We start from the raw sequence: 22,833 nt of genomic DNA, 5'->3' as shown, positions 1-22,833 counted from the left end.
CCCACATATATAATATTTGTTGTGTTAATTGCTTATTGCCTATCTTCCCCTAAGTAAGAGTGCGGATTATCATTTGTTATGTGATGTATGTCAACCACCGAAGAAGACACCTGTCACATATTAGTCACTCCATTTATTTTGTGTGATGAATTAATGAATGAATGAATTTATAATGGTAATGATCATAAAGCTAAAAATTCTAAGCAATTTGCCACGCACCAAGCACTGTTCTGATTGCTGAAAGTGAATTAGTTCCTCAGTCGTATCCAACCCTGTGACTCCATGGGCTGTAGCCTGCTAGGCTCCTCTGTCCATGGAATTCTCCATGCAAGAATACTAGAGTGGGTTGCCAGTCTGTTCTCCAGGGCATCTTCCCAACCCAGGGATCAAACCCTGGTCTCCTGCATTGCAAACAGACTCTTTACCATCTGAATCACCAGGGAAGCCCTATATGTATAAATTTAATTTTCAGAATACCCTATGAGCTTTATGCTATTATAATCCCCCTTATCCAAATGAGGAAATCAAGGCACATAGAAGTTAAACAGCTCTATAGTGACTATAGAGCTGGCTAATAACTTATGTGGTTAATAATTCTATGGCTCAAATGTGGCAGAATCCCAATACTAAGACAGGCAGTTCTGTGTCCTGGGCATGATTTTACCTGTTACACTAAGCTGCCTTTAGTTTACAGACCTAGCCAAATGGAAAAAAATAAAAGTACATATTTTTGTAAATAAGTAGTTTTCAACCCTTTAAGGTCTCTACTTAAAGCTGAAAGTTCACGACCCAAACACCTTGAGAATAATGGCTTGCTGAGACTTCAGAGGTAAGAGGGAGTGAGGGCAGTTTTCTGCAGACTAGCTGCATCCCCTTTATCACTGTTCCTCTAGCATCACTCTTGACAACCACTGGCTTGATTTGGCTTTTGAAAGTCACCAATTTCTCAAGATGTCAGTTTTCTTATTCTAAAATGTTTGGGACTATATGCTATCAAATGTCTTCAGATGTCCAAATTCTATGGTTCTAAAAATGTATTTCTGTGCTCTGATGTGCAAGTAAGGTATTGACAGAAAGAGGGGGGAAAGCCTTTTCCTGTAGCTAGTGCTGGCCAAGTCTTTTCTATATTTTAACTTCAGTAGAAATCACACAGAATTCCTAAATGAGATGGAAATTAAATGAAACTTGAAAGGGAGATTGAAGATAGAAAAAAATGGCTTTTCCAAAATGCAAAATGGCCCTTCAAGTTCTACTAACAAGCACCCTTAATTTTTCTGTATTTTGAGCATGCCTAACCCTGGATGGTTCACACATTTTCACTTCAGAATATGAGCTGCTCTTTCTTTTCCTGTCTGTGTGTGTGTGTGTGTGTGTGTGTGGTTTTTTTTTTTTTTTTGGCCAGATCATTTTTTCCTCTAGTCTCTCAGTGTGGATGAACTATATAAATTTGACCGAAATCTTGTTTATTTATTTGGTGAGATTATTCCCTTCCCAGTTGTCTTAATATTAATTATTTCAAGTTTTTATCAATCCTAACTTAACTACACTATCAGCTTAAAATGAACAAACAAGCAAAAAACCCTGAAAACCGTCCCTGTGATAGCGGAACCTAATATGTCCCTAATGAAAAGTAAAATGGTACCTGGTGGCTCAGCGATAAAGAATCTGCCTGCCAGAGCAGGAGACACAGGTTTAATCCCTAATCCGGGAAGGTCCCCTAAAGAGGGAAATGGCTGCCCACTCCAGTATTCTTGCCTTTGAAATCCTATGAACACAGGCTCCTGGGCGCGGGGGAATATAGTCCATGGGGTTGCAAAGAGTCAGACGCAACTTAGTAACTCAGTAACAACAGCTTCTTTAGAAATAATTTCCACAAAAGTTTAAAACATAGAATTTACTGTGTGACCCAGCAATTCCAATTCTAGGTATATATATTCAAGAAAATTGCAACATATACCCACACAGAAGCTTGTAGATGAAGGTTCATAGCAGAATTTTTCATAATAGTAAAAAGGTGGAAATTATACCCAAAGTCCATCAACTGATTAATGGATACAAAATATATGGTAGTCTTACAATGAAATATCTCCAATGTTCTTGAAGAGATCTCTAGTCTATGTACATACATGTGTACACATAAATGCATATATATGACATCTTCATACAAATTACATCATCATACAAATGACATCTTCATACAAATGCATACAAATGTATTCATACAAATGAATACAAATATATGCATACAAATGTATGCATGTGAATCTTAACCTGGGAATATATTTCTTATAAGAAACAAAGATCACAGATCATAATCAAAATGCTATTATCATTGTATATAGGTGTAAGGACCTAGTAAGGTAGAATCAATAACTGATAATTATAATAATGAAGGTCAAAAAATATAAGTGAAAGTCATTAAGAAAATTTAGAAATTTTGTTCAAAATAGGGAAAATAAAATACTTGCACAATGAAATATTCTTATAACCAAAGTATAGAAAACCTCAGAAAATATTTTCATTAAAAAGCAATTCAAACAAAAATCAATCCATTTAAAATATATGAAGACAAACTATTTAGAATGTTTATTCTTCAAATTGTTTACAGAATTAATGTAATTCTAATAAAATTTCAGTATGATTTTTTTGCTTTGAAATTTAGAAAACTGCATTAAAATCAGAAGGAAAAATAATCAGATATGTATCCTTTTTAATTTGGAAAAGTAAGGAGGATATCATATATTTAGATATACAAAGCTGTGGTTACAAGGACGAGGTAAAAGTAGATATCAGTTCAATTGAGTTTCTCAGTCATGTCAGACTCTTCGCAATCTCATGGAGTGCAGCACGCCAGGCTTCCCTGTTCATCACCAACTCCTGGAGCTTGCTCAAACTCACGTCCATCAAGTCAGTGATGCCATCCAATGATCTCATCCTCGGTCATTCCCTTTTCTTCCTACCTCCTAGTCTTTCTCAGCATCAGGGTCTTTTCCAATGAGTCAGTTCTTCACATCAAGTGGCCAAAGTATTGGAGTTTCAGTTTCAGCATCAGTCCTTCCAATGAATATTCAGGACTGATTTCCTTTAGGATGGACTGGTTGGATCTCCTTGCAGTCCAAGGGACTCTCAAGAGTCTTCTCCAACACCACAGTTCAAAAGCATCAATTCTTCTGTGCTCTAGTCCAACTCTCACACCCATACATGACTACTGGAAGAGCCATAGCTTTGACTAGATGGACCTTTGTTGACTTTGTAATGTCTCTGATTTTTAATATGCTGTCTAGGTTGGTCATAACTTTTCTTGCAAGGAGTAAGTGTCTTTTAATTTCATGGCTGCAAACACCATCTGCAGTGATTTTGGAGCCCCCCAAAATAAAGTCTGTCACTGTTTCCATTGTTTCCCCATCTATTTGCCGTGAATTGATGGGACCAGATGCCATGATCTTAGTTTTCTGAATGTTGAGTTTTAAGCCAACTTTTTCACTCTCCTCTTTCACTTTCATCAAGAGGCTCTTTAATTCTTTGCTTTTTGCCATAAGGGTGATGTCATCTGCGTATCTGAGGTTATTAATATTCCTCCCAGCAATCTTGATTCCAGCTACTAGGTATAAGACATGCAATTATGGTGAAAAATGTGTCAGATGTTTAAAAACATGTATTTGTCATGCTTTTTACTCTCTTTGGGGCTTCCGTGGTGGCTCAGAGGTTAAAGCGTCTGCCTGCAATGCGGGAGACCTGGGTTCCATCCCTCGGTTGGGAAGATCCCTGGAGAAGGAAATGGCAACCCACTCCAGTATTCTTGCCTGGAGAATCCCATGGATGGAGGAGCCTGATGGGCTACATACCGTCCACAGGGTCGCAAAGAGTCGGACACGACTGAGTGACTTCACTTTCACTTTCACTTTACTCTCTTTGCTCTTTTTGGAGCTGACCACATTTTTGTTGTTGAATATTATTCACCATAAATCCAAGAGAAAATTTTATGGCAGCTATTCTTTTTTCCATTTATTTGTATTAGTTGGAGGCTAATTACTTTACAATATTGTATTATGGCAGTTATTTATGGTTTTAGCTGGTCCTGAGGTTGTTATCTGACTGATGATGGGCAGGGCTGGAGCCTAGGATGTTTGGCCATGGGGACCTCGGGTCCCAGGTCTAGCACCTGTGCGCTGATATGAAGGCCCATATCCTGGGCCCTCTGGTGTACAGGGCGGTGTCCTCAGGAGGCTGAGGGCTCAGGGGATCTTAAGGCAGCCTCACCCAGTTAGCTACTGGTCCTGATGCATCCCAGTACTGGTGTAAACACACTGGTGGTCAGGGCGAGGTCCCAGTGCTAACAGACTTGAGGAAAGATTCCAAACTGGCGCTTAGCAGTACCATTGTCCACATGAAAGAATCAGCTCCCCACAATGAGGCCACTAGTGTCTATATCTCCACAGTGAGCTTCACTTTCCTTCTGCCTCTTCTCAAGGCTCTCCAAGGTGAGCTGGTGGGTCTGACCTAAAATTACCGCTTCTGCCTTGAGTCCTGGAATGTGAGAGATTTTGTGTGTGTCCTTCTAGAGTGGAATTTCTCTTTCCCACAGCCCTCTGACATTAAGCCCCTGCTGCTGCTGCTAAGTCGCTTCCGTCGTGTCCAACTCTGTGCGACCCCATAGATGGCAGCCCACCAGGCTCCCCCGTCCCTGGGATTCTCCAGGCAAGAACACTGGAGTGGGATGCCATTTCCTTCTCCAGTGCATGAAAGTGAAAAGTGAAAGTGAATTCGCTCAGTCGTGTCCGACTCTTCACGACCCCATGGACTGCAGCCTACCAGGCTCCTCCATCCATGGGATTTTCCAGGCAAGAGTACTGGAGTGGGGTGCCATTGCCTTCTCCGGATTAAGCCCCTACTGGCCTTCAAAACTAAAAATGTTCTGGGGGTTTGTCTTCTTGGTACAATACTCCCAGACTGCGGAGCCCAATGTGGGACTCAGACCTCTCATTCCTTGGAGAGAACCTCTGCAATTGTAATTCTCCTCCCCCTGCACTACCTAAAATATGTGGGTGGAGCACTCTGAAGTTACATGATTATCCCAAGAGCAGATGCAAAGCTGTCATTTAAAGGGACCATTTACTTCATTTTGAATATGGAGGTGACAGTTTCAAAGGCAGTTACTTGTCAGAATTTGATCACTAAAATCTACACCCATTATTTCCAGGTTTAGTATGCCTTCTTTGAGAAACATATTATGATATAGAAGAACAAACTTCAAGTTTGTTTGTCAAATGCTTTTGTCAAAAGTCAGAATGCTGCTGGCCTTGCTATTTGCCTGTTAGTTACTTACATTTTTGATTTAAAATTTTGATTTAAATTTGATTTAAAATTTTGACTGCATGTTTTATTTAAAAATATGTGTTTACTAATATAGTACCTACCTTTGAAAGCTTATAGTGATACTGGTTGCATAAAATGAGATGCTGTATGTATAATACTTAGCAGTTATTATGATATGTAGTAAAAGCCATGTTCCTTAGTTAGACTTGAAATCAACACTATTTTATATGCTGAGATTATTTTGAACCAATATAAAGTGACTCTTATTTTCATTTACATGATCAATGAAGTTTGAAACTGATTCATTTGTAACAACACAGGACCTTAAAAATAAAAATGCTTTTGCAACAAAGTATGCAGCATAAGTAAACATCAGATGTTTTTATAATTAATATAATCTGAAATTTTTAATAAGCTCTATTACACATGAACTTGATAACGGTGCACAGTTTCTCTCTTATTACTTTTATAGCAGTGCTTTTAGTATTCCACTGAAACACGGCCAGTGAATGCACAATATTCTTAGTTACCATTATGAGGGGCTCTGTATATTACAGTCTTTTCACTGTGTCTGCTGTTAGCTAGAAAAATGCTGGGAGCAACAGCAGCTACTATCAACAGGGAGCCATATTAATTATTTGAAATGTGCCTCATAAGAGGAATCAGCAGAGTTTATTACAAGTGGAATATTACTTGAAACGGGGAGGTTACTCTAACTGTTATCATAATCTATGTATCATTAACTTTCCTTGTTTAGGAAAAGAGATTAACAACCCTGTAAAGTGCTTTAGTAAATGTATAAAATACAACTGCATATCCCTTGTAGAAAGAAAGTGATGGGTTCTCTACTTGTACCCAAATTTTTTTTCATATAAAGTGGCTTTAGTAATTGAACTCTGTAATTATACTTTCTTGCTTTAAAATTCTAATTGCTTACTGGATTATCAGTATACAAGCTATAGCTACTTTGAGCATTAGAAAATCCTTTTGTTTATAGTTAGAATTTTTTTTTTCAGTCAGTAACTTGGTCTTCAAAGGAACTTTAACACTTTAACTCATACGACAGAAAGTGTATTACAAGTTTGTATATGAGCTGGCAAAATGCTTTACAAGAAACAGAATGAGTCCATCTACCTGCTTTTTATATTGTGGTTAGTTATTATTTTTCCATCAAATACAATAAGCAAGTAGGAATAGTTTTCAAATAATAAGTAAAATGTTGAAAAGTAACATAGTAATAAAGTTAATTAGGATTGTAAATAAGTGCTGTCTAAATAAGAGCTATTGAAAGTGTTATTTTTCAATAACATGGAAAGACATGGATGCCTGTCGAGATTGTTTGTTACTGATCTGCCTTGAAATAAGTGCAAAAATTAAAAGTCAATGTTCAGAAACATTTAAAGCAAACAGAGTATTTAATGTCTCTTTAGAAATGAAAAATGGGGACTGTATTTTATATGTCTTTGTTTTTAGTTTTTATATTTCATTTTTCTTGCCAATCACTTTAATGGTGTTTTTCAAAGTGTCATTTCACAATAAACATGATTTAAAAGCAACAAGAACGAAATTGGAGAAGGAAATGGCAACCCACTCCTATATTCTTGCCTGGGAAATCCCATGGAGAAAGGAGACTGCTGTGGTTGACTCCATGGCATCACAAGAGAGTTGGACATTACTTAGCAACTAAACGCAACAATAAAATTCGCTTAAGGACTGTTTTAATTAGTTGATGTTTGGATGACACATAATGTTTGTATTCTATAAGGCTATGAATTCAGTGTGCAGAGAGATGTGTGAAATCATAAAACTAACCAAAAGGTATAAAGACATAATTATAATATCTTGATGTTTATTTTTGGGTCCACAGGACAGGCACATCATGGACAGGTATCATACATCTCTCCACCAATTCACCTTGACTCTGACCTGGAAAGACCCCCTGTTAGAGGTTAGTTGTTGTATTCTTTTCTTTTTTTTTAAAGAAAAAGAAATTCTATTCATTCTTTGATGAAGACAATTAATTAAAGATGATGGTAAATATGTATCTTACAGTGCAGTGCTTGTTTAAAAAAAAAAAGGCGGAAAATGGTTTGTAAGGAATATGATAACAGAGAGTAAGTCTTATTTATAAAATAAGATGTGAAATATTGTTTTGAGAAATGCTTGTTAACCAAATAAGAAAGGTAGCTCCATAGTGAAGGACTAATTGAAAAACAACCTAGATTTAAAGATTATTATATAATCATTACCTTTTTTATTGAAACTTTCCTCTTCTACTATCTTTTTTTTTAGTAAATTAAGATGTCTTAAACTAAGTTACATTGACAAATTTATTTCCTTGCAAACTGACATCTTATGTTCTATTATTCTTTTAAAAACTCATTTTAGTATTAATAACATTTATTTTTAAACTGTATAAATTGAAATTGTATATTTAAATTGATGCCATGTGTTTAAAGATTTTTAAAAATAACTAGTCATACAAAACAAATTAAAAGTAACATTTATCTCATCTACAGAATTTATCTTTCTACTTTTAAAGGATTATTAACAAATTTTAATGTTCTATAATGTTTAATCTGATGTAATAATAGACACAACTTTTAATTTCATAAATACCAAATATCCTAAGGCTAATTTTTTTTACTTAAAGTAATATAGTATATTTTCTTATACCTTCAATAATATGCAATAAAAATCATTAGATCTGTCTTTTATGTCTCCTCTGCTAGGAGTCTCTTATTTCTTTCTTTTCTGCCCGTTAAGTTTCTACCAGTGTTTCAATGCCCTGCCCTATCTTCACTTCCTGTTAAGCCTTTGCTGACTATGTGTTAGGCGGAAGCTAAGTGCATGCCTCTGTGCTCTGTGCCTGCCTCAGCTATTGTACCTAAAGCATTGCATTTTAGTTTCTCAGGCTGAATGTTTCCCTTTCTATTTTGTAAGGTCCTTCAGGGCAAAAGTGTCATAATTATTATTTCTCCTCCAACCACTGCTCTGTGCTTGGCACATAATAGGAAGTCATACAATGATTTCTGAATCTGACAATCTATATCGTGAAGGATGCAACCTCATTTTTTTCAAGAAGTAAGCTGAGCAGGAATAATAAGAGATTTCACAAAGAGGACACAGAATGTACCAAAATATGGGTTTGTAAAGGTTGTGATTTTTTAAGGAAATATGCTAGGCGCACAGTAAAATGGACGCAGTTTTAGAGGAAGAAACTGGAAAGACTGTAAAGGATTCTGTGTCATATGCCAAGGAGTTTGTCTTTTATCCTGGAAAAAGAAAGTCATCAAATATTTTTAATTAAGTTAGTGGGGTGTTACATTATCACATTATCAGTTCTTGATATCAGAAAAATATCACTGTCAATGTAGATGATGCAAGATTGACAGAGAGAGGCTGATTCAGAATCCAGGTAAAATATGAATGGGAAATTAACAGTGTATTGGTGGCAGCGGTAGGGTCTGAGAAGTATTTTGAAGAGACATAGCATTGATTGAGCAGATACAAGGGAAGGAGCAGAAATACCTCTAAGATTTCTATACTGATTAATTACCTGAATGCTTATAATGTAACTGCTCCTCATGAGGGAAATGTGAATTATGAATGGATGCCTTGTTTTAACCTTGCTAATTCTTAGTAGAATGTCATTTCCACCAGAGGTGGAGGCCTACTTATGCAAGTTAGTGACTTTAATTCAGTTCTTCATACATAGTCCCAGGATAATTTGGGAAGAGTACTGTATAGTCATGAGTAGAGTAGTATAATGATCCACTCCAGAATTTAGTGGCTTAAGTCAAGAAACATTTTTTTATAGTTCTCAGAGTTGTTTGCATTGCATGTGTACTGACTTGACTGAGCCTGGCTGTTTAGTACTTAGCAGTCTGGTCGATTTTGCAGGGGAGGAAACTCACTTACAGGTTTGGTAGCCAGGCTGATGCCATCTTGGGGCTTCCCTGGTGGCTCAGACGGTAAAGCATCTACTGCAACGGGGAGACCCAGGTTTGATCCCTGGGTCAGGAAGATACACTGGAGAAGGAAATGGCAACCAACTCCAGTACTCCTGCCTGGAAAACCCCATGGGCGGAGGAGCCCAGTAGGCTGCAGTCCATGGGATCGCAAAGAGTCAGACACAACTGAGTGACTTCACTTTCTTTCTTTGATATCCTCTGGGTGGTAGCCACATGACTCTCATCTTCTAGCAGGCTGGCACCGGATCATTCCCATCGTGACAGGACCCCCAGCAGTAAGTAGGAGAGTCCCAAAGCTCAGGTGTTGTTCAAGACTCTGCTTATGCCACGTTTGTTATGTCCAGTTGGCCCAAGTCAGTCACATAATCATCCCCAGACTTCAGATATAGACTGCATCTCTTGAAGAAGGAACCACAATCTGAAAGAGTGTGGATAGAAGAAGGAGAGGAATTCAGGCCATGTCAACCTAGAGTATTCTTGCCTGGAGAATCCCATGGACAAAGGAATCTGGCAGGCTATGATCCATAGGGTTGCAAAGTTGGACATGACCGAAGCGACTTACCATACATACAAGCAACCTACAAGCTAGGCAGATAGAATAAAATAAGTTTAGAATAAAATTTGACAAAAATTGAGTGATAAAATAAAGGGATTTAGAGACAGTAATTTTAAACTTGGGATTTCTAGACCTTTCTTGTCTTTAATTCCTCAACTGCTACACAGAAGACAGATAAGAACTCAACAGTGTCTTTGTGAGGATTAGGGATAATCTAGATTAGAGTCTGGCATTTGATAAGCTCTAGATAAATTGTGGCTATTAGTATGTACTTTTGGGTTTGCTATTGTGGCATATGGGAAGAAATTTGACCTTGAGGCCAGGCAGACCTGCATGACCTTAAGCAGCTTCTGTCTGTCATCTGTAACACAAGGATAGTAATGCAACCCTGGCAAGTTTATAAGGATGATTAAGTGAAATAGTTAGTGTCAAGCTCCTGGCAAATAATTTGACATAAACTAGACTCTGAAGAGTTAGTTGGCATTATTAAGAGCTTCACTTTAAAGTGGCATCATCTTAGTAAAAGTAGTGATGATACTGACCTGGTGAAGAATGAATTACCAGAATCCAACAGTTTCTCTGCTTTATGAAAAAGTAGAAGTGTTGGTCCCTCAGTCATGTCCAACTTTTTGTGAACCCCTGGGCTGCAACCCACCTGGCTTCTCTGTTCTTGGAATTCTCCAGGCAAGAATACTGGAGTGGGTAGCCATTCCCTTCTCCAGAGGATCTTCCCAACCCAGGGATCAAACTCGGGTCTCCTGCATCGGAGGTAGTTTTATTTATTTGTTACCATTTGAGCCACCTCAAATTGTTCTCTCTACCTTAGAAGGACTGTCCTGATAACTTGTAGTTCTCAAATCTTTCTTCTATATGCCCAAGACCCTCTTAAACCACTCTGATTAATACAATTACAGTTATAGTTATTAGCTCGTGTGTTATAGTTCTGAACCTTTTTTAAATGAACGTTTAATTAGATAGAGGTTTGTGTAAATCACCAAAATTGTAGTACAAATGATCTTGTTTTTTTTATTATTAAAACTATCTAATATTTAATTTAAAAACAAATATTAGAAATAGCATAGAGTAGGCAATATCATTACTTTGGAACCAAAAATATTTCCTTTCAACTATCACTCCTCATTTATCGTCATTTACTATTTTTAATTACACTGTATATTTTTGATGTTTTTATGAAGTCAAATGACACAAATGACCTATAAATTATCTTTATATATAGAGAGAGTCTCTCATGCATGTTATAGATTTTTATTTGAATATATGCAGTAAGATAAATTAAGTTCTTTATTTTGGAATTTTATCTCTAATAATTTTTGTTAGATTATATAGTAATATACTTTGAACTACCTGAAAAACCACACAAGCTATTTTAGCTTTTCTTTTTCTACTTTTCTTCCATAATTTTATACATGTTGAGACTATGAGAGCTATGTCTTCATATCCACCCCCCCCCAACAAATTTACAGTTCACTGTATACTTTCTCTCTCTTCCTATACCAGTTTCCACTAGTGTACATGGATGTTCATGTTTTAGGAATTCTTGCTATATTCATATTAATTCCTTAAGTATTTTACAGACTTGACTATATTTTCATAGAATGTCATACTTAAGTTTTTTACATCAAAAAAGCAATAAAAAATAATATTTAGAATGTAGGAAAGAAAGCTGTGACAAAGCTAGGCAGCACATTAAAAAACAGAGACATCACTTTGCCCACAAAGGTCCATATAGTCAAGGCTATGATTTTTCCAGTAGTCATGGACAGATGTGAGAGTTAGGCCATAAAGTGGGCTGAGTACCGAAGAACTGATCCTTTCAAAATGTGATACTGGAAAAGACCCTTGAGAGTCCCATGGACTGCAAGGAGATCACACCAGTCAATACTAAAGGAATCAACCCTGAATATTCATTTGAAGGACTGTTTCTGAAGCTGAAGCTCCAATACTTTGACCACTTGAGGTGAAGAGCCAGCTCATTGGAAAAGACCCTAATACTTGAAATGAATGAAAGCAAAAGATGGGAGCGGCAGAGGATGAGATTAGTTAGCATCACTGACTCAATGGATAAGTATTTGAGCAAACTCCAGGAAGATAATGGAAGTCAGAGAAGCCTGGTGTGCTGAAGTCCATGGGGTCACAAAGAGCAGGACACAACTTAACAAATGAACAACAGTAATAACGATATACTTACCAATGTTTTCCCAGGGGACTTGTTAATACAAAGTGTCATTTATCCAACATACAATTATGTGTCAGATTGCTTCTGATATTTTGCCATTTTATTCTATTCTCACCCCAAAGGTTTTGTATTACTTGCTACTATTTTTTTAATAGTTATTTTCCTTTTAGCATTTGAGATAGTGAACTAATTATTGGTAATCTTGGAATTATTTTTAAACTGATATTTTTAAAAAATAATTACATAATTGCTTTCAAATATATGTATATATTACATTTTCATTTATTTTTCATGCTCTTAAATTTTATATAACGTATGAATCATTCCAGTTTTAATCTACGTGTCACCATAATACCTCCTTTCAGTTTTCTTGATTTCTTTCACTTTTGCTCTCATTTTTAGGGGGAAAAAAAAATGTCTTTTAAAATTAATGCATTTTTTTTCATAATATATTTCTTCTTTGATAATGTGTATTCTGTGACCAACATGCTCATTGTAACCATGTGGAAAATGTAGTAGCATGTTACCAAATAACCTTGAATAAAATGTTGAAATTTATTATTTCAAAGTAGCTGACGTATATGAATTCAGTAGCACTTACCCACTGATGAGTAAATTTGAGAGTTGCTGTTCCTTAAATCTAATGTGATCATACATGGCATTTGGTCACATAATTTATGCCTATGATGATTATATATGCATTCTTCAATTTACAGATTTTATTACTGCACAGGGGTGTAAATTCCAATGGTTTACTAGTGCATTAATGTCACAATACATTACAAGATAGTTAACCAGAGCTGCCACTATAAATAGAAAAATAGTCACAGCCCTCACTATAAACTACTTAATAAAAATAAGATCCTGAATCAGCATTCACCATTATAGTAATTTTTCTCGCCACACATCTCATTAATCAGGACTTAAAAAGAAATAGCTTTATCTAGAAGCCTTATTATTTTTAAGCCCTTCATTATTAAAATGTTTGTTACAATTTGTACTTAATTTAATAGGGTTGATTATATATTTCTTATGCATATAAGTTCTCTATGCTTTTCAGACATATTTCCCAATTTTATGTATTACAATTGGAAATGAAAGTCTACTTTGGTAATTTTGTAGCAGATTTGTAAATAAGGGCAAGGGAATTCTTTGCAGGGCTCAATAGAAGTTGCAGTTCTGAAGGTCATGTGTCCTCACCAAGGGTCCTTTCTCCCTAACCTTTATTTTACTTCCTAACTACTCACAAAATACTCTGCACCAGAATCAGATCTGTCACAGGCAGAATCACTCAATCTCTCATTGTTTAGGAGGGAGTTTATTTGGGGAGCTGAATCAGAATCCTAAGCAGAGGTGAATATTGAGATTCAACTATACCAGTTGAGGAACCCTCTTCAGGAGAAGGGGACAACAGAGGATGAGATGGTTGGATGGCATCAACAACACAATGGACATAGGTTTGGGTGGACTCTGGGAGTTGGTGATGGACAGGGAGGCCTGGTGTACTGCGGTTCATGGGGTCGCAAAGAGTCGGACATGACTGAGCGACTGAAATGAACTTCATTTGAAACTGTTGTGTTATTGTTTGGTTTGGTTTGGTTTCATTGTTTTTTCTATAAAATTGGCTGACAGCCTTAACAGTTAATGATAGAACCCTTCCTATAAATTCTTCACAACATCATTAGAAATTCAGTTCAGATAAGTTTTGTCAATAACCAAGGAAAGACATTAATTTCTGAAAAATGTCTTCCCTGTATGTAACTAATGGTGATATTTTTAATATTATGCTGCAGAAAAATTTGACTGTTCCCAGATACTTTCTGCCTTCCAATATGATGAGACAGTAGTAATAAAGCTGGCAAAAACATTGTTATATTTTATATAGTATTGTGTATAATCTTCCTTTAGATAGGTTCTTGTATTTGATCATAAGCCTAGTGTGACGTGAACAGTCCTGACTCTGCAACCCCTTAAATTGTAGCCCTTCAAGCTCCTCTGTACATGGGATTCTCCAGGCAAGAATACTGGAGTGGATTGCCGTTCCCTTCTCCAGGGGAATCTTCCCAACCCAGAGATAGAACCTGGATCCTCCTGCCTTGCAGGCAGATTCTTTACCATCTAAGCCACAGTGAAGCTCCAAAGGGGATGTTGCATAAGTCTAGTAATACTCAATACTCAATACTAAAGGATGTGTTGCATAAGCCTAATACTCAGTACTCAATACCAATTTATACATTTTTAAGCTTCTTTTTCTGTAATAAAATTAGTAATGTAAACATGATTCCATTGGCAGATAATCAATGAATAGAATAATGCCAGGCATTAAGTTCCACTTCCAAACTGAATTACATTCAGCTAATCCACACACAGAAAATATTTTTTTAGCTCAAAATGAACAGATGGTTCTGTGTGGTGCATATATATCAAAAACAGACTATAGCCAAAGATATAGAATCACAAATTTGAGATGTTAACACACAATATTATTTAGTGAAATATAAAAACATTTGATATTGATTAAAATAAAATAAGATCAACACATCTGGCATTCTTACTGAGGAGTCTCCAGGCTTCTTTACTGTGCTATGATAATGTTTTTCTAATTTATTTGGTTAACAAATATTATATGGTGAAACATAATTCCCAAGCTTTATCCACCCTTAACCTAAGGTAATAAAAATTAAACTTGCATATAATGGAGTACTTTGACCATGTTGGATAAACTTCCAACAGTTGCAAATGCCAAGCTTTTTATGTTGTGTTTAAAGTATACTGTGAACGCATACAAAATAGATACAGAGAGTGTATAGCTTGTTATTATTAATGGTAAACACCACTCCCTTTCATTAAGTATGTATCTTATTCAGACACAAGAAAAAATATTTTATACACATTGTCTCCTTTAGTCTTAGAAGGCTCCTGTCACTTTTCAGCCAGGCTTGTTGGTCATCATCATTCTATTTCTAGCATCAAGCATATAACTATAATACAATAAGTTAATAATTGAATTTGGGCCGAATTTAATTGAAGTTAAATTCAGACTCAATGGTAAAATGTACTTTTTTCCCAATATCTTTAGGAATAAGTAGGAGGGTTTTGTAAATTGTAACCTACTTTCAAAGTATAAATTATTGTTGAAAAGTCAATATTTATCATTTAAAATAATTTAATATACTCCTGCAGGCCCCTTGTGGAAGATGATTTATGTGTTGTGAATAATTATCCAGAGAATAGTGTGATCAGGTAGGTTATCTCATTAGGTTACTAGTCAGCTTATCTTGGTGTTCTCTCCATGAGCCTGATTGAGAAGAGAGCATGTTTGAACTCTCCTTCCCCATTGGGTGATTAAATAATATTCTTAGTATCCAAAGGGTATTAAGTGAAGACAGAAGCTTGATACTGTTATGATATGTACATTTTCCTTCAGATTTGGTGAGCCTAATGGCAGATCCAGTGATAATGGTCCTTGACTTGAATATGATGATTCCTCCATTGGAGCTATTGTTCAAGGCAAGGAAAAGTCTATGGTATTAGGATATCTCTAAGAAGCTATGACCATGGTTCAGTTCGCTGAACTTCACACTTCCCCACACCTCCCAACCACCCCTGGCTCTCTGCGCACCCTCTTAAGATTGCTCCATGGCCCAGCTCTCCTGAGAATGCTACCACAGGTTCCAGTACTTACTTCTCTTTGTCTTCTTTTGGTTTTAGTCTCATTAAGATACATGAGAGTAGAACTGCTTTATTTTGTTCAGAAAAAAAATATTTAATGTTTTCCAGATGTCATAACTTTACAGTGAGGTATTACTAATCATTAATAATAATAGCTAACATTGATTATACAAATTAACCTTAAGCCATAAGATCACCTAAAAATTATCCATATGATCCCCTTCCTCCCAGTTCTCAAAGACAGCTTCTCATAGTATTCGCCAGGATGTTCCAGTAGATACTACTTTTTTTGAGTTGACTTGGTATGAACACTTGATATTTATACTTAGTGTTTGTGGCAAGCTCTATTCTAAGCACTTGACATGGATTAGTACTTCAATAATTTCCCAAATCCCATGAATCAGATAGTATTATTGTTGTAACTTTAGGAATGAAAAAACTGAGACACAGAGAATTTCTTTAACTTCACAAATGTCAGACAAGTATTAAGTATTGGAGCCAAGATTCACACTGAGGCATCTACAGTCTGGTACGACAGTTTTTCATTTATAAAACAACATGCTATCGCAAGTATTTAGTAATAAAATATTATAAGCAAGCAACGGGAGTCTGACCATCCATAGTAGAGTATTTTTTTTTTTTAATTCACCACTGTCAGTACTCATCTCAAGAACACAATATGATACAATCAGTTCAGACACTTATGTACTACTGCCCAATGAGAAATAATTTGTGTGTATGTGTTGCTTTTTTTTTTCTATAAATAGAATGTTTTGTTCTGTTGCCATTCTTGTTACCTTCTACTCTTCATAAAATGTGTTACTTTTTGCTTACAAAAGGAGTGTCTAATACTGTGTTTCCCAGTATTCTCCCCCCAAAATGGTTTATTTATGTAATCACTAAAAAATAATGTTATATGTCTATACTCAAAATAATTGCGCTGCCAGGAGCAGACAGCTATCAGGTGTATTAGCCACCACCACCAAAGCCTGGGATGGGAAAGAAGCAATTATATAGCAGTCACCTGCATCCCTACCTGCTAAATACGCACAGCTGCAAGGTTCTCATTTTTTTGGTGTACCCCCAGAACGCATGCATACACACACATATGCCACTCAGAAGTACCATCTCTAAAAACAATTCTTGACAATAGATTTAGAAGATTGGTATGATAAGGATAAAATGTATAGTAAATCCTTAAACTTTAAAATACCTTCTACTTTTACAGTCAGCTGCCTGAGATGTGATAAAATCTCTTTTCTCCAGGTTCATCTTTTTTTTTTTTTTTTAATCCAGGTTCATCTTTTATATCTGGATGGTAGTAGGTGAGGCTGTCACAGATACATCGTGTATATCATAGAAATGAGGAGAGTGAGGATCATGTTTTCTTAGTTCTAAAACATTTATGTATGGAAAGTATTGACTTTGGGTATTATTAATCCCATGACACGCAAAAGCAGCATTGCCTTTACACTAAGAGGCACTTGGCACCCTCAGTGCTGAGAAACACTTTTCTCTTAGCTAATTATAGCTTTGGGTCCAGCAATTATTTCCAGTTCTTCAGAGGCCAGCAAAAAAAAAAAAAAAAAAAAAAATTCCCTCACTGGAGCAGTTAGTCCTGTTGTTTGGCATCAGGTTTTTCTGGGTGGAATATTATGAAATTATGCAGCTCCAATTCTAATTTTTGTATTTAATCATGATAACCTTAGTTTATGTTAGGCTCAAAATCCTACAAGCTCAGCTTTAGCAGTACGTGAACTGAGAACTACCAGATGCACAAGCTGGATTTTGAAGAGGCAGAGGAATCAGAGATAGTAGAGAAATCAAAGGAGACTCCGGAAAAAAAAAAATCTACTTCTGCAACACTGACTATGCTAAAACCTCTGACTGTGTGGAATACAACAAACTGTAGGAAATTTTTAAAGAGATGGGAGTACCAGACGACCTTACCTGTCTCCTGAGAAACCTGTGTGCAAATCAAGAAACAACAGTTAGAACCGGACATTGAGCAACTGACTGATTCAATGTTAGGAAAGGAGTTCGTCAAGGCTGTATATTGTCACCCTGCTTATTTAACTCATATGCAAAGTACTTCATGCAAAATGCCAGACTTAGTGAATCACAAACTTGAATCAAGATTGTTGGAAGAAATATCAACAACTTTAGATATACAGATGATACCACTCTAATGGCAGAAAGTGAAGTGGAACTAAGGAGCCTCTTGATGAGAGTGAAAAAGGAGAGTGAAAAACCTCAACATTCAAAAAACTAAAATCATGGCATCTATTCCCATCACTTCATGGCAAATAGAAGGGGAAAAGATAGAAGCAGTGACAGATTTTCTTTTCTTGGGCTCCAAAATCACTGGGAACTTTGACTGCAGCCGTGAAATTAAAAGATGCAAAAAAATAAAAATAAAATAAAAGATGCTTGCTCCCTGAAGAAAAGCTATGACCAACCTAGGCAGCATATTAAAAAGTAGAGACATTTCTTTGTTGTCGAAGGTTCTTATAGTCAAAGCTATGGTTTTTCCAGTAGTCATGTAGGGTTGTGAGATTTGGACCATGAAGTAGGTTGAGCACAGAATTGATGCTTTCAAACTGTGGTGCTCCAGAAGACTCTTGAGAGCCCCTTGGACTGCAAGGAGATCAAACCAGTCAATCCTAAAGGAGATCAACCCTGAATAGTCATTGGAGTACTTATGCTGAAGCTCCAAGAATTTGGCCACCTAATGCAAAGTGTGGACTTATTGGAAAAGACCCTGATGCAGGGAAAGATTGAAGGCAAAAGGAAAAGAGGGTGGCAGATGATATGATGGTTAGATAACATCACCGACTCAATGGACATGAATTTGAGCACACTCTGGAGATAATGGAGTTCAGAGGATCCTGGCATGCTGTAGTCCATGGTGTTGCAAAGTGTTGGACATGACTTAGTGATTAAACAACAATGACAAACCTTAGTTTGTTAACTATATATGATCATGGACAAATCCAATGACAACAGCAACAAACTGTCTCCCAAGATTTTTTATGTATCAAACACCAAATATGATACTATATGTGAAAGTGCCTCGTACACTATAGGTGACTGTACAGATATTAATATAATTTAGCACCAGTGCTTTATTGCTTTAGTCTAAATCTCATTATACCTCATACACACTAAGATCAAGAACATTAAGTCCTCAAGAGAGTTTACAATGTTTTAATACTCCTTAAATCCTATTGGCTTATCTATGAAATTTTCACGTTAAAAATATCAATGATTCATATCAATGTATGACAAAACCCACTGAAATGTTGTGCAGTAATTAGCCTCCAACTAATAAAAAAATAATAATAAAAACAACAACAACAACAACAAAATCAATGTTTACCCTGTGAATTTCTGTACATTTGAAATCTCAAAAATGTATCAGACAATAAAGCTATACTTCAGCTTTTTTGTCCTTTCCTGAAAGACTGATTTTTATTTAATATTCTGTGCTGTTACATCTTATGAATAGGTTAGCTTCTGCGCTTAAGACTAGAAAAAACCCACAGAACCCACCTTGAGATATCCTCAAAATTACCTATAAAATATGGTTTATCCAACAGTGAGTTGGATATCAGAAACTGTGAATAAAAATACCTCAATTTTCTCTTGGAAGTGGAGGTATTTTTGTGTTAATGGTGTGAGAAGACGTGGAACCAAGGAAACATAGCTCTTGTAGTCGTCACTCTGGGCCATGTGTTCCTTGACTAAAATGGCAAATGGTCTCCTCTCAAATCCTTTTTGAGTTAATATCATTGAATTTAAGTCAAATTAATTTTGCAATAACTATACTATAGGGAATAATTATTATGTGCCAAACACTGTACAGGAGATGGGCAATACAGTGATATACAGGAGAGAAAACCTGGGCTTAACCTGGTAGCGGAGGAAGTCACCAATATATAAATATAAATTCAACAACCAAGGTTATGAATAGGTTATGATTAGAAGTATAAAGAAGGTATATAAGTGGATGATCAATGAAAACAGTTCTAGGGAGATAAATATTGAGCTGAACTGTGAGATCAGAATGAAAATGAGTTAGCCATGATTAAAGTTGCAGGATAGTATAATCAAAGCCCCTGACATAGACAAGTCATGGTGTTATTTCATGTTTTTACTAAGCAAATACTGATTAGAGCTTCACATGTGCCAGGCACTCCTGGGACTGTGCAGTTTAAAGGCCTGTCCCCACTTCTGTTCTCATGAAACTTACACTCTAGACAGTGAAAGACACAGTAAATGAACAAAATAATTAACAAATATGTGGATGTGATTAGTTCTGAACATAGAGGGAGAACTGGGGATATAGGCAATGCCTTTAGTCAGGACTCAGACTATATAGGACTTTTTCCAGGAAAAACCAGAGCTGGACAGTAAAGTGGTTTAAAAGTTTCTTTTTTAGAACTATTGCAGTAGAATAAAGACCCTGGAATAGAAGAGGCCTCCTCTTCAAGTACAGCATGAACTGTTGAGAATTTATAGCCAAGGAACAGAGCAGGGATCAGTGGATGGAAAATTACTAAGATGAAACATCAGAGGTGAGGGTAATCCTGAAACCAACTTCATAGGATTCTAGCTGAAGACGGGTCAGGGAGATTGGACATCTGATGATGTCCAAAGGTGGAGATGAGGAATATGATCAGATATGGAAGGCAATCAGATACTAAGGGTGGGGTTCTAATTAAATTAATTTAGCAGGGCCATTGTTAAAACTGGATTTTACAAGTGCACAGATGGACCTGAAGGAAGGTTTAGGAGTCTATAATTAAGTTTGTTCAAGCAAACAATCTCTGTCAGTCTTGTAGACCATGAAAGGAGTTTGGGTTTTATATTAAGATCTTTAAGGCTCCCTGAGTAATTTTACACAGAATTCTGCATAATCTGGTTTTGATTTAAAAAAAAAAAAAAAATGACTCTAGATCCAGTTGGAAAATGGCATAGGATCCAATCATATTGTTGTGGCCCTTATTTGAATTTCATTTAGAGAATTCCCTCCTGCCACTTGATTTTTTTTTTTTTAAGATTCTCTTTCCTACTTCCCATTCCATTTTTCACCTTATTGGCCTTTGGATAATGTGTGACTTCTCTGATCCAGAAGTAGAGAAAAATTTGGAAATTGGCTGTAGGGCTAACTGCTGAGCCCTTTAGAATTGGAACCTGAGGGAACTCATGCCTGGATTCCAGAAATGCATGGAAGTTATAGTCCCTGGAGGGAAGAAGGACATTAACTGATAACAGATAACCCATGAAAACACTGTATTTGCCAAGCCCAGGCTGGGTGCACTGATTATTGACCCTGTTAAAGCAAGAACAGCTTTAGATTCTCGGCTGGTGATTACTAGATTGTTAACCTATTGGTCAGGTTGGTCTGCATTGCCTCTGGAACTGGGAAAGCCTTCAGTGTCCATAACTGATCTGATATGAAATGAAAAGGCAGAAGCTAGCATGAGGGATTATAGCAGATCTTTGGGTATTAATGCTAGCAATTCAGTGTATCCTATAGAAACTAAAAATTACTCTGGGTATAGAAGGCTTCCCAGGTGGCACTAATGGTAAAGACCCCACCTGCCAATACAGGAGATTTAAGATATGAAGTTCCATCCCTGGGTGGGGAAGATCCCTTGGAGGAGGAAATGACAACCTATTCCAGTATTCATATTGCCTGGAGAATCCCATGGTCAGAGGAGACTGGCAGGCTACAGTCCATGGGGTTGCAAAGAGTCAGGCACAGTGAAGCAACCTAGCACACGTGCATGGGAGGCATAAATACCACTATTCTGCATAGAAATTTTGACTACTTTGCTTAGAATGGATTGGGAATAAAGAAAATTAGTCAGCTATTTCAAGAAAGGATTCTTGGGAGTGTAAACTTAAAGACAGTAACTTTGGGAATACAGAAGACATGATGGATTCATAGACTCTGCAGTTAAAGTTATAATAGGTCATGGTGAGTTTTTGGATATATTAGGGAGAAAAAATATGTAATTCCTTGATTTCTAATTTGGATAATTTGGGTGAATATTGATAATGTCCTGGAAGACAAGGGAAATTCATGTTCAAACTAAAGATCACCTATTATTAATTCTTTGAATATATATGCAAAATGAAATGTGATTGGAACTTGTTTCCTTTCAGTCCACGGAAGATACGAAAAATAATTTCAGGGGTGTCTGAGACCTTTAACCTTTTACAAGTAATTGAATTGGCCCTTTGGTCACGGGGTGGTTAGTTATCCCAAGATGTAATTTATTTAGAAGAGTATGACCAGTGGATTTATGGGATACTGAGTCTGATAAAGTTCTTTCCTGGAACCTGAAAGGCATGCCTGCCAGATTTTATTTAGGTTTTAATGAATGAATAAATGAGGGCAGGGCTCCAGAGTGAAAACCATCTCTGGTCATCAAATGGTCCATGCCTTTCCTTTGTTTCACTCTTTTGAACAATTGTAGTCCTTCATTTGCAATGTGTATGTTCATTTGAGAGGGGCGCCTCAGGGCACACTGGTTTCCTTTTTTGTTAGATAAAGCCATTCTTGAAGATGAAACACAGAACTTAGAGGCTGCACTGCAAGCACATAAAACCTGGAATACCAGCTGGAAAATATCCTAGCCTTGTACTTCTGATTTCTTAAAAAAAAGGGGGGCGTGGTGGTGGAATAAACATTCAAATTTCGTGTCTGTTGTTTTTCTCTGTTATATAAAAAGGTGATGTTGATATCTTACAGAACAAGAGTTTTTTGTTTTTTTTTTCAGAACAAGAGTTTTTAGAAGCAAATGCTCAGATTTTTAACACCCCCCCCCAAAATATGTGGTATTATTTTTCTTTATAAAATCTATCCAGCTAAAATATTTGCTGGTAAGTTTAAATGTATATGAATTAATGCTCTGGAGAGTTTCTTAATTGAGTACTTCATTTTGCATTTTACTGAAATGTGTATTTTAAAAACATTGGTGAAATTTGCCATTTCCCACCTGGCCCCAGCAGCAGCTGGAGCCTGGACCATTTTCGATGGCCGATGCTCAGGCAGCACTAATTTAAGGCAAATGCCACATTAAAATCTACCTCGCCACCTCTTCTTC

The 22,833-nt window shown here is 36.5% G+C and overlaps 1 protein-coding gene across 1 annotated transcript in view; it reads left to right on the top strand.

Moving 5' to 3' along the window:
- ADGRL3 (adhesion G protein-coupled receptor L3) overlaps window positions 1-22,833 on the top strand; it is a 927,638-nt gene that overhangs the window by 669,874 nt on the left and 234,931 nt on the right. Inside the window, exon 8 of the mRNA XM_061145874.1 lies at window positions 7,184-7,264. Within this exon, the coding sequence (XP_061001857.1) occupies window positions 7,184-7,264 (81 nt within the window). The remainder of the gene's footprint in view (window positions 1-7,183; window positions 7,265-22,833) is intronic.

The sequence above is a fragment of the Dama dama genome, chromosome 6 (genome assembly GCF_033118175.1).
Source record: "Dama dama isolate Ldn47 chromosome 6, ASM3311817v1, whole genome shotgun sequence".
NCBI classification, from domain to species: Eukaryota; Metazoa; Chordata; class Mammalia; order Artiodactyla; family Cervidae; genus Dama; species Dama dama.
Note: the sequence above shows the minus strand (reverse complement) of the source record. Positions and strands in the feature narration are given on the sequence as shown.